The sequence below is a fragment of the Crocodylus porosus genome, unplaced genomic scaffold (genome assembly GCF_001723895.1).
Source record: "Crocodylus porosus isolate Cpor-Errol unplaced genomic scaffold, CroPor_comp1, whole genome shotgun sequence".
NCBI lineage: Eukaryota > Metazoa > Chordata > Crocodylia > Crocodylidae > Crocodylus > Crocodylus porosus.
Window position 1 is genome coordinate 111141321 of NW_017728947.1, and position 16249 is coordinate 111157569.

General features: G+C 41.9%; 1 protein-coding gene across 2 annotated transcripts in view; it reads left to right on the forward strand.

Moving 5' to 3' along the window:
- The first annotated feature begins 6783 nt into the window (after nucleotides 1-6783).
- HIF1A (hypoxia inducible factor 1 alpha subunit) overlaps nucleotides 6784-16249 on the forward strand; it is a 20803-nt gene continuing 11337 nt past the window's right edge. The window contains exons 1-6 of one of the 2 annotated variants that reach the window (XM_019550932.1): nucleotides 6784-7134; nucleotides 10890-11080; nucleotides 12285-12430; nucleotides 12535-12619; nucleotides 13788-13900; nucleotides 15256-15458. In XM_019550932.1, the coding sequence (XP_019406477.1) occupies nucleotides 6998-7134; nucleotides 10890-11080; nucleotides 12285-12430; nucleotides 12535-12619; nucleotides 13788-13900; nucleotides 15256-15458 (875 nt within the window). In that variant the 5' untranslated portion in view covers nucleotides 6784-6997. Of the gene's footprint in view, nucleotides 7135-10275; nucleotides 10407-10889; nucleotides 11081-12284; nucleotides 12431-12534; nucleotides 12620-13787; nucleotides 13901-15255; nucleotides 15459-16249 lie in introns of those variants that run through there. The other variant, XM_019550934.1, reaches the window with a different exon arrangement.

Sequence of the window (16249 nt, forward strand, 5' to 3'; positions counted from 1 at the left end):
CTGTCTCTTCATTAGCTCCACCAGTGGTAAATTGGAAACATGCGTCCATGTGAACATGTTTCAAACATTTAAAGGAAAACCTGATGGAGATTCAGCAGCTGTTGGAGGCTGCATCTAGTCCAGCCAGGGTGCTGGGGCTCCCTGAGGTGCAGCAAAGCCTTTGAAGGCTGTTGCAAGAATCCTGAGGAAATAAACAGATAGGGAGAGCCTGAGCCAGCACTTATCTAGCCACTCCTCTACCTCCACTGTCTGGCGTCCTCTGCAAGGAAGGAAGGAAGCACTGCACTGTAATAAATGCATTCTTTTTTGAAATGGTGTTGGTTAATTAACAGAACAAATGGAGGGGGTCACTTGAGTCTAAAAATGTTGAGAATCGCTAATCTAGTTGAAGGCTAGACTTGGAGTTGTGAGCTGGCACTAGGAGTGAGGAGATCCAAGTTCAGCACTGCCACTGACTCCCATGTGACCATGGGCATGTCACTCCCTTTAATTCTCCATCTGTAAAATGGCTGTTTATAGGTGCTTGAATTGTTAACCTTGTTGTAAAGGGTAATCCCAGCCAGGTCCAAATGAGCTGCTGCCCCCACTGCATTAGATACCATACAACAAGAACAGATCCTGTCGTTAACAATTGGGTTCAGAGGAATAGCCCAGTCAACCTCAGTGTCCAAGTTGCTCAACTCAGAACTTTAAAGAGAAGTTCAGTTTCCTTATAAAAATATGTTGATTGCCTGTCTAAATGCCTGATGGGCATTGAATGTGGCAGACTGGCCTGAGTAGGTGCTGGCTCGAGTACATGGCAGGAGAGGGGGAGGAGGGGTGGCAAGTGCTGCTTTTGTGGTTCCTTAGCTTGCCAGATCTAGCACTGATTCCAGCAGCTCTGGGACTCACGTGATGCCTGCCCCCAACCAGCTGGAGTAGATGCTGTGCACCGTGCAGACCCCGACCAGCCCCTACAGGTGCTGGATCTGGCATATGGATGAGGGAGGATTGGGTCTCACCATTCTTCTGCCCCATGGGGCATTCTCATGACACTCATCTTGCCTACAGGGCCAGATGAGTTCGACACCCCTGTTTTAAAGCAAAAGAGACTTGGAAGCCCATCCAAAAATCAAGACAAGAAGATCTGTATACCCAGATCTTCCCAGTGTTGCCACACTTGCATATTCAAACAGTAGTCACATACCTAGATACATAGTTGGATTAAAAAATGAATAATTCTTCATTGCTGTTGTGTTAAATGAGTTCTGAATCTTCATATTTTTGCAGTTGGATCTTATGTCTTTCTATTTAATATTGGGTCCAGAGGTCAAAGGGAAATGCAGGGCTTTTAAATGTGGGCTACCATTCTTTAAATATGCTGTTAGTGCAGGCAGCCTGCATTTTAATTAACAAAGAGTTGCATTCATTGTGCTGAAAAATGGAGTTGCATGTCTTTTCTAAATTGCAGAAGTGAGATTAAACGGAGGTCCACACGTAACAGAACACAGACTTGTTGTAGCGTTAATAGTTGACAGGGTAGAGATAAAATGGAGAATGTAAGATGGACTGAATATTAGGCCACAATGTTCCAGTAAGGCAAGCTGTCTGTCCTAGAAATTACATACTTGTGATTACACGTGATGCCAAATAATATCTGGTCAGAAAAAAGTCATTTGCATGGAATACAAGTCACAGAGAAATAGGGAATAGAAGCCCATCAAATGCGGGAGAAAGAAATGGTAAAGCTGTACCCCAAAGCAGGTGAGATGGCCTAGGACAAGGGTGTCAAACATGGTCTGCGGAGCCTGCACCTGGCCCACTGGGTTGCTAGAGGGCAAGGGAAGTTGGGCCCTTTCGACATGGTGGGCTTGGCCATCCAGAGTCAGCCAAGCTTGCCATTGCTAGACCCCATGTTCCTGCAGCCTCATGTGATTTGGCTTCCTGCCACTGCCCCTGCTCCTGCCTTGCTGGACTCTGCACTGACCCCCTGGACCCATGTCAGATCATGCACCTCCACCACCCCTGCCCCCACTGGACCTTATGCCCTGGCTGCTGCCTGAACCTGTGCTGGCCCCTCCACTGTCATGGTGATCATTGCAGCAGCCCTTGTGCCCTGAGTTGGATCTGACCTGCAAGGAGCCTTGCGGTCCAGACCTAGCCCAGGGCCCAGGCAAGTTTGACACCCTTGGCCTAATAATTGTTGGAGGCTATGCCAACATCCCAAGAAAGTAAATGCCCATCACCTAGTACAGATGCAGAGAGAGAAAACAATTTTTCAGTGTAAGAACATGTTGTTCACCAGGGAGTGGAAACTGCCATAGCTTAGCACAAAGGTTACTCCACCAGGAGGCCTAGTGAAATTATAGCTCTCCTTGGAGAGCTGTGATTATGTGATAGCTCATAGGAGCCTCCTTCTTTTACCCTCCCACCTGCCACATCTTGCTGTTTGTTATCTTTTGGGAGGGAAGCTGGCCAGTCCCAGAGCGAGCTTGCAAATGTTTGGTGGAGCCCTTCTGGCTCATCTGTGCCCCAAGACACTAATCACCTTAATGACTAATCTCCTGGCCTCTGACCTCCCATGCAGCCACACCTGTGCCTTGCAGGTGTTAGCAATCATCACCTGGCCCAAAACCACCAGGCCATCTCAGGCCTCTGCTCCTTTGTTGGGGCCTCCGCCCTTTCTGGTCCTTTCTTAGCCTAGTTCCACTGCACTGGGTCTGGCTTCTTGGGCTTCAGCCCTAGTCTCACGCATTGGGCCCAGGTTCTCACCCTTCCCGGGCACTGGGCCCCCTGGCTCTGTTCTAGGCTGCAACAGTTTGCCTGGTCACACCGTCTGCACCTTGAGCCCAGCTCCTAGCAAAGCTCAAAGTAGTCATGTGCCCCTCAGGCCCTGCTGGGACCTCCACCTCCCCTTCAGTCCTGAGTGGCCCAATAACAAGAGAAGTAGCTTAATGACTGACCCGAAGCTCTGAGCATGCTCTCTGCATAGCAAAGCACTTCTTATCCTGGGCGTAGCGCCTTATAAACTATCAGTCCCTGTACTCTCAGGGTCTCAGTCCATGGCCTCAGCTACAGCCATCTTGGGGCAGAGCTCCTTTCCCTGGAGCCTGCTTAACCAGACTGATTCCCTGGCTCAGGCTTTGTCAGCTGTGTGGTCTCTGGGCTTGCTGGTTGGTTAGTCTGCCAAGGTAGCTTATTGCTGCTGGCCAGCCTGTTTTCCCTGTCAGGGCTTGGTTCAGCTGCCTGCAGCGCTGGGCTTTCTGCTGCCTGTGGGCCCGCTCTGTTTGCATTTTTCGACTCTGCAACTGTTCCCTTGGGAAGTTACTCCCCAGAACAGCCATAACCAGTGTCGCTACAAGTCTGTCTGATGGTTGCTGGCTGGTAGAGTATTAGCTACCTGTCTGCCTGGAGCCAGCTCAGATTACTGCAACTTCAGTAATAGGAGCCCTCTGGCTCCCTATTATGGTGTGGATACCAGCATGGCTGAGCTTTGTACGGGTGTAGCACACATCCAGCTCTACATGAGCAAACAAACCATACCAGTAAGTTCAGTTTTATTGGTATAACTGCATGTGTATTAAGGACTTCATCTGACATAACTGTGGGTTTGGGATCACACCTCTCCACATGCCTGACTGCCTGACTCACAGAATTAATTGTTCTTAGACACTCCTATTAAAGATATGGCCCAAGTGGACTATTGTAACTTTTATTGTTGATTTCACTCCTAAAAGCCTAGTTACTTTGGTGGACAAGGTTCTTTGGGTAAATCTGGTATCTTTTATTAGACCAACTCAAATATTATGTAGTTACTTTGGGAAACACATTGTGCATGGCTGAAGACCAGCCACAGAGAAATAAAAGTTATACTGTGCTGTTTACCACAAAAACTTCATTGGTGGGTCGTTGTCATTTCTCTTCATCAAAGCAAAAGACTAATTAAAGGTGCGCCATAATAAGGAAGTGTTCTTGGGTGTTTGCATTTGTTTAACACATCTTCTCACCCAGTAGGCCAGTGGTTCTCAAACTCTTGACAGATTGCATACCACCAATTTAAAATGATACCATTGAAGTACCACCAGCAAATTTTTGTCATATAAAGTAATTCTAATAAATCTGTTAACGTGTACCACTGACGGGTTGTCCACGTACCACTGGTGGTATGTGCACCACAGGATGGGAGCTGCTGCAGTAGGTCATTTGCCCTAAGACTTACTGTATTTACTTGAATAGAAAACATCCCTGATTACAACCCTAATAATTACATTCTATATATGGAAAATATAACATTTTCCAGGTATAGAACCTATTTAGTGATGTTTTTGCCTTGAATTTGGCCCCCTCCCACTGCTACAGTAGGGAAAATAAATTGGAGGGGGGGAAGGAGAAAGTAGGCTGTCTGCTTCCTGTCCCCACCCCCATTTTTTTGGGTAGCAGCCCCTTTCTCTTTACTTTCAGACCCTGCTCTCCCTGAGCACATAGAAGGGAAGAGCAAATGCGAAAGCAATGACCTTGTTGTCATTGGGAGGCACCTGGGTACACAGTGCAGCACAGGAGCATGTGGTCCCTGGGGCTCATGGGCCCCTGCTAGTGCAGCCCAAGGGGTGTGTGGCCCCCAGGCACTTGGAAGTTGGACAGCCCTGTTCTGACATAAAGCAAAATGAGGTACTAGTTGCACTTGTATGCACAGAAGTGCAGATTACAAGCAAGCTGGACTCTCTAATGAGCATGCTTCCCTCCTGCTCCTGCAGGAGCCTAGGTGACTTCCCAAGGTCACACAGGGTGTCAGGGCAGGGGACGGCAACTGGGGCTCCCACATTCCAAACCGGTATCTTGACTACTGAGCCATCCTTCCTGCTATCTGTAGTGAGCTGCAAGAAATGCTGAATTATAAGGATCTCTCAGCTAGTGACAAGCTAGGTATCTAATGCTGTCCGAATTAATTTTTATGTCTCAAAGGGTTGCATCCATATGGGGAAATTTTATGTTAGTGGAACTTCCTTTGGTTGCCTAGGTACAAGTGATTGACTTGATTTATACATTTGTCTCTACAAGCAATAAAATCCAAGCCACTAATGTAGAAAAAAGGCCAGTTTCTAGAGTGCCTAACACATCAGTTTTAAAGCCAGTGACAGCCCATTTGGTAAGCAGAAAGACTTTAAAGAAAAAATACCAGTGCTGATTGAAGACCGTTTAAGATCATTTTCCTACACTGCCCAAACAACCAGAATCCCAGAGTCACGGCAAGAAGTCTCCATTGTTTGGTCTGGTTTTGTGGGGGGAGGGGGGTTGTTTTAAATGGAGTTAGTTAGGAGCAGAAGTGGAAACAATTACAAAAACAACATATGAGTAATGGGGGGAGGAAATAAAAATGATTAGAAATTACTATCAATTAGAAACTGTAGTATAGAAAATTGATAAGGAAAGCAAAAGAATATATAAAGATAAGCATATAGACAGCAGAAATGAAGGCAATAAAAGAGTTTAAGTAAATCAAGAACAAAAGGATTCCTAATATGATATTAAGTGCTTACTTAATAGATGGGCATAGTACTTTCGGTAATACAAAAAAAGGCAGAAATGTTAGATGAATATTTCTGTTCTGCATTTGGGAAGGGAAACAAATGACTTTTTCAGGTGACAGAATGAAATACTTGTCATTACTACAGTAATAATTAGCATGTTAAAGAGTAGCTTTTAAAAGTTAGGTATTTTTACATCAGCAGGTCCAAACAACTTGATTCCAAGAGTTTTAGAAGAGAGTTAATGCTGTTTTAGCAAGTCCTGGAAACCTTGCAAAAGTCCAAAGAACTAAATGTCAAACTAATTTGATAATGCAGCTACTCCTTGCTTAATGTTGTAGTTACATTCTTGAAAAAATTTGACTTTAAGTGAAACAATGTTAAGCGAATCCAATTACATCACAGTAGTTACCTACTAGGAGGCAGTAGCTAAACAATGTTATAACCAAACATTGTGCTACTCTAAATGAGTATGTTCTTTAATAGATCAGCAGCATAATAATGAAACAACGTTAACCAGGACAACGTTAAGTGAGCAGTACCTGTTGGGGAGGGGGGTTGTTTGGGTTTCAGGTTGGGGAGGGGGGTTGTCTGGATTTGGTTTTTTTAAGATGTAATAGATGCAGATTTGTGCACATATCAAAAGATGTGGACAAGTCTGTGATAAATATGTAGATCACTTGGTAAATTGAATGCTAACAGAGTGCACTTTAATATTGCCAATGGTAATATTACACATACCTATTTTGCTTAAACTCTGCTCCTTAAATTATATCATGCCTTTTGTTTTGATGCAGTGGGAGCCTCTAATACCTTTCTCTCCTTTTTTGCTTAACCACAGCAGTCCCTACAGTTCATAGCGTAACTGCTCTCTAATCTGTGCAACTCACTTTTGGAACTTGGCTGACGCTTATTTAGTCATTGTCTGTAAAAATCTGCACCAGGTCAGGGCTTTACAACACCCAGTAAGGTCATGGAATCGTGGTTTCCATGCCTTGTCATATATGGCCAGCTTTTAAGTTTCTCTCTGCAATTTTCACCATGGCAAAAACGCGAAAAAGAAATAAATGCTTGCCACTCCGCAGATGTACAGGAAATCAAGAGTGTATGTTGTTTCCTCGACAGCCTGGGCATTTCTGAAGATTTTGTCCCATTCTTCACCGGGTATTCCTCCCAAGGTTCAGGCAGGGGTCTTTTTTATTCTCTCAGCATAGGAAGATGATAAAAGTGTTTAGTGTTGTCTTATGCAATTCTTATTCTTGGCACGTTTATCAATGTGGAGGTGTTACAGATGAACAAAACCTTTCAGAGTGCCTTCCAAAGAAACCGTGGTTGTGAAAAATTTCTGAGATCATTTCTCAAGCATGCTTACATTCTGTTGGATGCTGCTGCCAAATAAGCTGAAATAAGATAAAGCCATGAAAATGTTAAACACTCAGTAGAGCTTCAAGCTTTCTGAAGAAAAGCTCATTGGGTGCAAGGCTTTCCAGGGAATGAAGAAGTGGGGAGGAGGCCTGTCCGGCAAGACTAGGTTCCACACTCACTACCCTCACGCAGATACGGGTTTGGCATGTGCAAGTTATTGCCTGCCTGTGTCTTTGAGAAATTGGCATTTTCCATCTCACTCCAGGTAATGCCTTCAACTTCAGAGATTTATTTATTTATTTATTTAAATTGAGAAGAAAGTTGATAGAGCTGGAATTGGTGTTCCTGAAGCTCTAGACCTTCTTTCAGAATACGGAAACTCAGAGATGGAAAAGGAAATATACTGGTGCCTGGAGTGAATCCTTCCTAAGCAACACAACTTCTTGCCTCATTTGATATCTATTAAGCTTTCCAGATGCCTGAGTAGCAGTCTTCACTGCGTACTATCTTGATGAGAATATATTAATATTTTAAAATCTGTAATTATTTTTGTCTTAACTCTGAATCCAGTCTTGCCCCCCATCAAAAGAGAAAAGAGGCATGTGCTACCAGTTCACATGAAACCAGAAGTTATTAAAATGGCAAAAGTTTTAGTTTTTGGACTTGACTTCCGGTTTTTGTCCATCGTGGTGTCTGTGTTCGCTTTCCAGCAGTGTCCTGCAGTGGTTCTGTTGGGCTGCGTAGGGAATGGGCGCCAACATGCGACTAACGTTACAGCTGTCTCCAGCCTGAAAGTAGGACAGGGTTGTAACCATACAATGAAAACTGCTAGTAAGCAATCCGGAGGAAGCGTAACAGGCCAATTTGCTGTTATGAGAATTCTCCCTTTAATATCGTTTTGCTACCTGTTATCTGTCTTAAATAGAAACCAGTATAAATTGTAAGACTAGACGAGGTGGGAAGGATCATCGCTTACAAACCTCTGGTCAGTTTCATTATTTGCTGTCCCTTAAACATCCTCCAATGAAAGAGATTCAACAATTTCCCTCAGTAATTCATTCTCTTGTTCTGCGGGTCTTGCAGCTAGGATGTTTTCTCCCAGGATTTGATCTAAACCTGCTTTGCTGTAATTTAAACCTTGCCTCCTGTCCTGACCTCTGTCACAGGGGAGAGCAAGTTTTTCTCCATCTTCTAAATAGCTGCCTTCAAATACCTGAAAATTGGCTATCAGCCTCCTCCACTCTCCCCTACCCTTTAATCTCCTTTCCTTCAAACTAAACATACCTAGTTTCTTCAATGTTGCTTTTCATCCGCCTGCCTCCATCACTCACTCTCCAGTTTCTGTCCTCTTTTAAATGTAGTATAATGCTGCTTTGAATACAACCCAAATCTTAACCCCACCCTTTTTTTTAAAATCAAGTTGCTGACTCCCGTTGAGGTTGATCTGCTGTAACCTTAGATGCCTCTTGGCAGTGCTACTGCCCAGCCAATCCCCGTTCTGCATCTGCATTTGTTTTTTTTCTCTACAAGTAGCACCTTACCTTGGTCTGGGTCAGATTGTATTTTGTTCTCTCCAAGCTAGTTCACCAATTTATCAAGATCCTTTTGAATTTTAATCCTATTCTGAAAAGTGTTCGAAACCCTTCCCAACAAATTTTGATGAGCTTCTGTATTCCTGCATCCAAGTAATAAAAATGTTAAACAGCATCTAACCCAGAACAGGACCCTGTGGAAATCTCACTTGAGGCTCCTTGCCAGCCTGACATCGTTAATAGCTATGCTTCACTTGCAGCTATTCAGCCAATTAGAGTTGCTGTTAGGTGGGTCCATAACTAGCCCATGTTTCTCCAACTTGCTTATGAGAATGACATGTCAGGCGCCTGGCTAACGTTCAGGTATATTAAATCCACCAAATTCCACGTATTCACACAATGTTTTACCCTGTCAGAAAAGGAAATTAAATTGACAAGATTTTTTCTTAACAAACCCATGTTGGCTACTAGTGCTCATCCTCTCCAGTTATCCATAATTTAACTTTTATAATTGGCTCTAGTAATTTCCCCAAATACTGAAGTCAGGCTAACTGATCTATAATTCCCTAGGTCCTCCTTCTTTCCTTTTCCCTATTTTAACCCATCTTCATTTTGTTGGTACGTTGCCTATGACCCAAGAGCTGGCACACGTCACTGGTGGTATTGAGATTTCTTCAGCTACATCTTGATATTTTCCTGCAGGGGTGTGATATTTTTCACCTACTATAGTTGTGAAGCGTACGATAAATGTGAGGAGGACTTTTTAAATCTGCTTTAACGTATTTTGACCAAACTTACAGTCAGGCTGTTTTCCAGGCACAGTCAGGCAATGACTCAACTTCCTGTCACAGACGGGGCTTTAACGTAATGAAAGAAAAGGTGTTTGTTTCAGTAAAAACCACAAAATTGGCAACTGGTTTGGGGCAGTAATTTTATCTGAAACTACTGTTGGTCTCATTTTCTCTTACCAGCTTTAAATTTGATTTTTAAATTGCCCCTTTAAACTTGTAGCCTTTTGGGAGTGGTCACTAGAATTCAAGATCATTTAAAAGGATAGCTAGAAATTTAGTTTGACTATTATATACCCACCTTTTGATATCTGCTTCTAGCAAGAATGAGCTCTTTAACGTGCAGACAAACACATACACAGGCTAGTCTGATTTATGAAAGCAAGTTAAATTTGATAGTGCTAACATGCATACATTTACAATACCAAAGAGGACTGAACTAGTGGATTATCTTTATTTCAACTCTTCCTTCTAGGTAAAAAGAAATGTGTAAAATTTACTGATCTGCAAGATCTAGCTGTTTAAACCAACTAGTCCATATTCTTAGTTGTCTTTTGGCAAGCCTGGTAACAGGCTGAGACCCTCCCTTCTTACTCCCCACTTTATCTCGTATGTAAGAGTCCTGTCCCGTAAGTTTATAGGAAATGAAGCAAAAAATAGAACAGGGAGTGAACACGTCCTGCCCAAACCAAATAAATCAAATCCATCTTTTCATAGAAGTATGTCAAACACTTGCATTTTGTGCGTTATCCATTCAAAAAGGAATTGCCTCTGGGTGCTGTGATGGAAGGTTTCTCAGAGGCCACGAAACAAGGTTGGACCCCACCAAGGGTGGATGGGATTTTAGGGTGACAGGTCAAGGCATGTAGGCCAGGCAGGCAATAACTGAGGGTCGCACAAAAGTTTAGCAGTGTAGGTGGAAAGCTGACCACTTGGGAATACGTATGACCAAGCTATGAGGTTTACGCTTGGTTAACACTAAAGTTTTGCCACATAGCCACATCAGCTAAGAGTGTGCAAAAAATCACATCCTTTAACCAGCATATACCTTGTTTCTGCTAGGAGGGTTAGACAACATGACTCCCCCGGCAAAATCCACGTAGGGTAAATATGCCCATAAGCAAGGTTTGCAGATGTGGACAAAGAAGAATGGAGTCAAAAGTCAAGATTATGGGCTTCAACAACAGACACGATGACAGTGATGCCCAGGAAAACGGGTGAGCGGGGGAAGAGCTCAGGTGAATAGCAGAAGCTGTTTTGGCCTCCTTAAATTTCAGATGCTGCTGGAATCCCGAAATGTCCATCCAGCATGGCAGTTCGGTATTCCCACAGAACAATTGGGCATGCTCCTTTATAGACAGGCTGATTATTATTTTTTCTAAAACAAACTGTGGTGTGTCATCTTTTTCTCCCCCATTTATCACCTTAATTCCACAACTGTCACTCTTCACATTTCTCAGAAATGTGCAGAATTACTGCTGATTTAAGTGTCAGGGGAATTACGTATAAAAATACATGATAGAAATATGTCATTATGTAGAAGTGTTTTTTTTCTTAAAAAACCCTTGGATTTTATAACAACAAATGTTATAACAACAGGTACAAAATGGCTTAAGAGAACAAGGCAGAAGGAATAGATCTTTGGTGCTAAGACTACTGTCTGCTATTTGTATTAATAATGTAAAACTTTCTTCACGCAGAATTAGTTCAGAACGCAGGAAGGAGAAATCCAGAGATGCAGCCAGATGCCGAAGAAGCAAGGAATCCGAAGTCTTCTTTGAACTTGCTCACCAGCTGCCTCTACCTCACACGGTGAGCGCTCACCTGGATAAGGCCTCCATTATGAGACTGACCATCAGCTACTTGCGCATGAGAAAGCTGTTGGATACTGGTAAGTGAATAAAAGTCCGTGTGGCTTATAAACAGAGGGTGGTTAAGAAGGCAGTGGGTTGAAGATCTTGTCCCAAGTACATTCTTTTATATGCTGTAAAAATGTTTTTGATGTTAGTAATCTAACCCCTCACATCCCCTTTACTCTGGTTAAAGATCTCCCGATGGATTTCTGAGCCAAGACAGAAGAAAAGTTCTTTTTGCTGTTAAGTCTCAGAGCCTTAAGAGACTGACAGAAACGGCCAGGGTGATGGGGTCCCAAACTAATGTTCTCATGTGTTTTTTGTGTCCCTGATGTGCATGTGTATTGGCTCACAAAAACACCAGTACCATTTTAAAAATCTCAGCTGTAGAACCTATTCGTAAAAAACATTAGGATTAAGGGTTTGGGAAACAATACTCCAGTGTGCCCTTCTTTTCTCTTGGGAGATGGATCATAACTAAACAATGAACACGCCTTCTCTGTGGCTAGCTGGTGTAAATTTGTGTTTGCTAGCTTTGAGTATCCCAGTTTAAACTACTGGAAACATGATGTACTCCGGTTCAGATATCATTAACTAACTGCATGCCTGCTTTGCAATCAGATGGGACTGCAGCAGAGGTAGGCATATCAGAGCTTGCTTTAAATTAAATTACCTCACCTACCAATAACAGTGAAGCCTGCTGCAACTGCTTCACTGCTGTTCGTCTGCAAACTAGCTGAATTTAAAGCTAGCTTAGCGACGTTAGCACTGCAGTCACACCTTGGTAGGCATACTTTGAAGCATCTTCAAGGGAACCAGTATTAACACAGTGCTAGCAAATGACAGTGATTGTTTAAATGAGAGAATAGCAACAAATTCTGTTTACTAGGGTGCTAAGTAAGTTTTACTTACCAAGAAGTTATACAGGTGACACTTGTTTTAACGCTGAAGTAAACTTGAAAAGAAAGATCTGTTGCTCTAATTTTGGAACTTTTGAACAGGTTTTGGTAGCAATACTTTTTTTTTTTTTTAATCAAACTGTTTTTTTAATGCTTCTGATCTTGAGTGAATCAGATGCTCAATCAGAACAACTTCCTCTCCTGTTTATCCCATCTAAGAGAAATCTGTTGTCTTTGAACAAGCTGGAGAGTGGCTTGTTCATTTCAAATGATTTCTAGCATTGGACAAGAAAATGTGGAATAACTGAGGTTCATTGAAATAAGAAAATGTGGGGTTTTGTAGGTGACGTGGAAACAGAAGCCAAAATGGAAAAGGAGCTGAACTGCTTTTACTTAAAAGCCCTTGATGGATTTGTTATGGTGCTTTCTGAAGATGGTGACATGATTTACATGTCTGAAAATGTGAACAAGTGTATGGGCCTCACACAGGTGAGAGAGATGATACTTGTTGAGAATCTCTTACAAAATTTTGTCTGCTTGTGCATGTTTGGGTCTTTTAAATAGCTAGACTTAGATTCATCTTACTCTTACAGTTCGATCTGACTGGACACAGTGTGTTTGATTTTACTCATCCTTGTGACCATGAGGAGTTGAGAGAAATGCTTACGCACAGAAATGGTGAGAAGACTAGTTTACTATTTCATTTTATGATAAGTGGCTCTTGCTAGCATGGGCTATATCATACTGTTAAACAACGGCTGCTGGCAATTTCTGCACATGTCAACAAAATGCTTAGGGCTTGCTTTCTTGCACCACTCTAAATCAGGGTGCAACTCTACTATATTCCTAAATTTGAAGCCAGGGTGAAAGCAAGAACAAGGACCTGAATATTAATTCAGTTGGTGATATAAATTAACCGCAAATGCACTTCTGAAAACAAACCCTTTCAGCACTCCCTATCATAAAGGATCAATATATGCTACTTGCAAGCATTCTGCTTCTCCCCCTTATTGAACCTGAAAATGTGGGGTCAACTTACAGTTGGAAGAACATGATAATTTACCCGATTTAAAATCCAGGTTACCTTGGATTTTCCTGCTGCGTATGTGCAAATTAAGAACACAACTTCTTGCAACACGGACACACCCCTAGATCTAGGTTAGTGAAGGCTACTCACAGTTACTGGGGGACAGAACAGTCTACCAGATGAGTTATGGGTGTTTTTCAGCAATAATCTTACCTTGGAAAACAAGGTACCAGTTTCCTTCCAAGTCAGGGGTCTTGCTACTAGTAGCACATTACTGTCAATAGACAAGATCATTTAAGCAGTTTTTAAAATTCTGGTTTAATGCAAGTGAACCAAGAGATAGGGCAAAACAGTACTGCAACCCCTTCTCCTCCTTCATCCCCACTGTGAATTACTGGGGAGGATTCAGATAAATAGACTTCAGCTCAAAAATACCCCTAATACTGCAGGGACTTTTAAATGTCAGTGTGGGGAAGAACTCTATACTTTAATTCATTTACACATGCTTTCCCCTCTGCCTTGAAACTGGGTTAGCTAGAAAGAGAACCAGGATCTTAGCTTTTCTGTTTTCACAAGATCACTGCAATTTCATTTTTTTTTTTTTAAACATATATATCTTGCAGTAAACACTCTTATCTGAAGCCCACTGTTATTCAGAATGAGGTCAGGTTTCCCAACATACATCATTCACAGCTAGAATTCAACCATATTATGCTCATGTCCTTGATTCTCTCTGTACAGCTAGTTTCACAGCACACCTCAGTACCTTGTGAAGGTGATCGGAGTGCTCACGTTTGGTTTGTTGTTTGTTTGTATTAGGTCCTGTGAAAAAGGGCAAAGAACAGAACACAGAGCGTAGTTTTTTCCTCCGAATGAAGTGCACACTGACTAGCAGGGGAAGGACGGTGAATATAAAATCTGCAACATGGAAGGTAACTAATATGGGGTATATAGAAGACAATATTGATGCAACTAGAGAGTTTACTTTTCAGATCTCTAAGTACAAAAGCCCATATTTAGTAAAAAATCAACTTGAGTCACAATATTCCTTGTCAGCTTTGTGAAACTTGCACCTTCTTTTTTGTGACAAAGGAACAAATTCTTCCATTCAAGTGATGCACCTGAATGTGCTGCGCTTTGGTTTTTCAATACATTGCAGATGCATTTGAATTTTTAATACCTTTTCAAAATTAAACAACAGTTGTTGAGAGCCTTTTGAACAGCGTAATCTTTCAGTTTAAGTCAGGAGTCAGATCATTAAAAATTGTGTGTGAAATTTCCTGCTCTTGAATTAAATATTAAATCCTATTGATAACTGATCCTGAATGAGTTTGCATAGTGGGGGCACCATGATCAGTGATTCCATGAATCATAGAATCAATGAGTCGGAAGGGACCTAGACAGATCATCTAGTCCAACCTTCCCTGCCATGGGCAGGAAGGAGCACTGGGAGTGGGAGGGATCATAAGACCCCAGCCAGGTGCCTATCCAGTCTCCTTTTGAAGATTTCCAGGGACGGTGAGAGCACCACTTCTCTGGGAAGCTTATTCCAGGCTCTGGCCACCCTTACAGTGAAAAAGGAGAGGAGTCGGCATCATTGTTCCTCTAAAAGTGCCAGTTATTCCATAGAGCCTAACAAGAATAAAAGATTGTCTCTTAAAATGGATGCATCCTGTTCTCCAGATAAAATATTAATGCTTTTAATATATTAAATGGATGCACTCTGTAAAAACAAAAACAAACAAAGGCAGCTGTGGCTTTCAGATCATTAGTCATAGGTGATCAAAAATGCTTTCCTTGCTTCTCCAAACATTTCTGAGTTATAGGAAGGAAAAGAGTAGGTGTCAAGGTTTTTTCTTTGAAGAATGTTTGGGATACACTTAATCTCTGTCCTTCCATCCTTGTCTTCACCCAGAATGAAAAATACATATTACTGCATTATTAGTAGACACTATCTGCTGATGCAAAATGCCATATATGAGTTGTTACACTTGCTTATTGGTTATGAAGGCAGCTTTCAGAAAAGAACAAATTAATTCACTGGCACTAAAAAGGGGGAAAAAAAAATCGGTCACCAGCTTAACTTGATATTTTTTTTAACAATTGGGTAATGCAGCAACGCTTGAATGCAGCTGCTGCATTTTAGCTGCTGACTCCAATTCCTCGGGTAGGAGATAGGATGCCATTGCCCAGCAAGATGCTCTTATGAAACAAAAAGTAGTAAAATGCTGGTCTGCCTCTTCTAATAGGAAGAAACCCTAACTTTAAAAGTGTGTTTTGTCTGTAGGTACTGCATTGCACAGGGCATATTCGTGTGTATGACACATGCAACAATCAGACTCACTGTGGGTATAAAAAGCCTCCTATGACATGCTTGGTGCTGATCTGCGAACCTATTCCACATCCATCAAATATTGAGGTTCCCTTGGACAGCAAGACATTCCTCAGTCGTCACAGTCTTGATATGAAGTTTTCCTATTGTGATGAAAGGTAACACTGAACCTAAGTCCTGAGAAGCATGCATGTGTTGGTGTGTTCAGCGTAGTTTTGCTAATGCCTGTTTTACATTTCTCATAGATAGATTTATTTGTTTTTACCTAGCTATAAAATGGAGTTCCCAATATATATTATTTAAAAAGGTAGGGCTGTTTTGTTTGTTTTTTAACTCACAAACCTTAATTAAGGGAACGATCCTTTATGGACTCTGCTCTTAAACAATTTAACCAGTTGTTAATTTAAATAGTAATGATAAAAATACTTAAGTTGGAAGACACTCTCTGTGGTGGTGAAAAAGAATAGTTTGTTAGTTTGTGATTGGTAGGAGCCAAAAAACGTGAAACACTTTTGACTGAGTCTTTAATTGTGCCTCTTCCCCCCCATCCCCAAATCTTAGCATTCTTCATCTGGAAGGACCTATAATAATTTTATTTATCAAAATACAGCCACCTTTTAAGATGTCACGTACCTGCTATTTTTAATTTTAGTTGAATCAACCCTTCTTGCATGTGCACTTGATTTACAGCAGATCTAAATGTGCTTAATCAACATTTTATCACTGAAAATTAGGTTTGTTAAATTTAAAATCTGGAAGTAAAGTAACTTGTTTTAAATCCAATCCTATGTCCTAAATTGCTTTGTACTGCCTCTTATTGATAAGTTTTGATACATCTCTAATAGAGAACGTTGCAGTAGATGTAGTCTTTCTGGACTTTCGGAAGGCCTTCAACACTGTCTCTCACCCCGTTCTCATTAAAAAACTGGGGGACTGTGGTGTCGATACC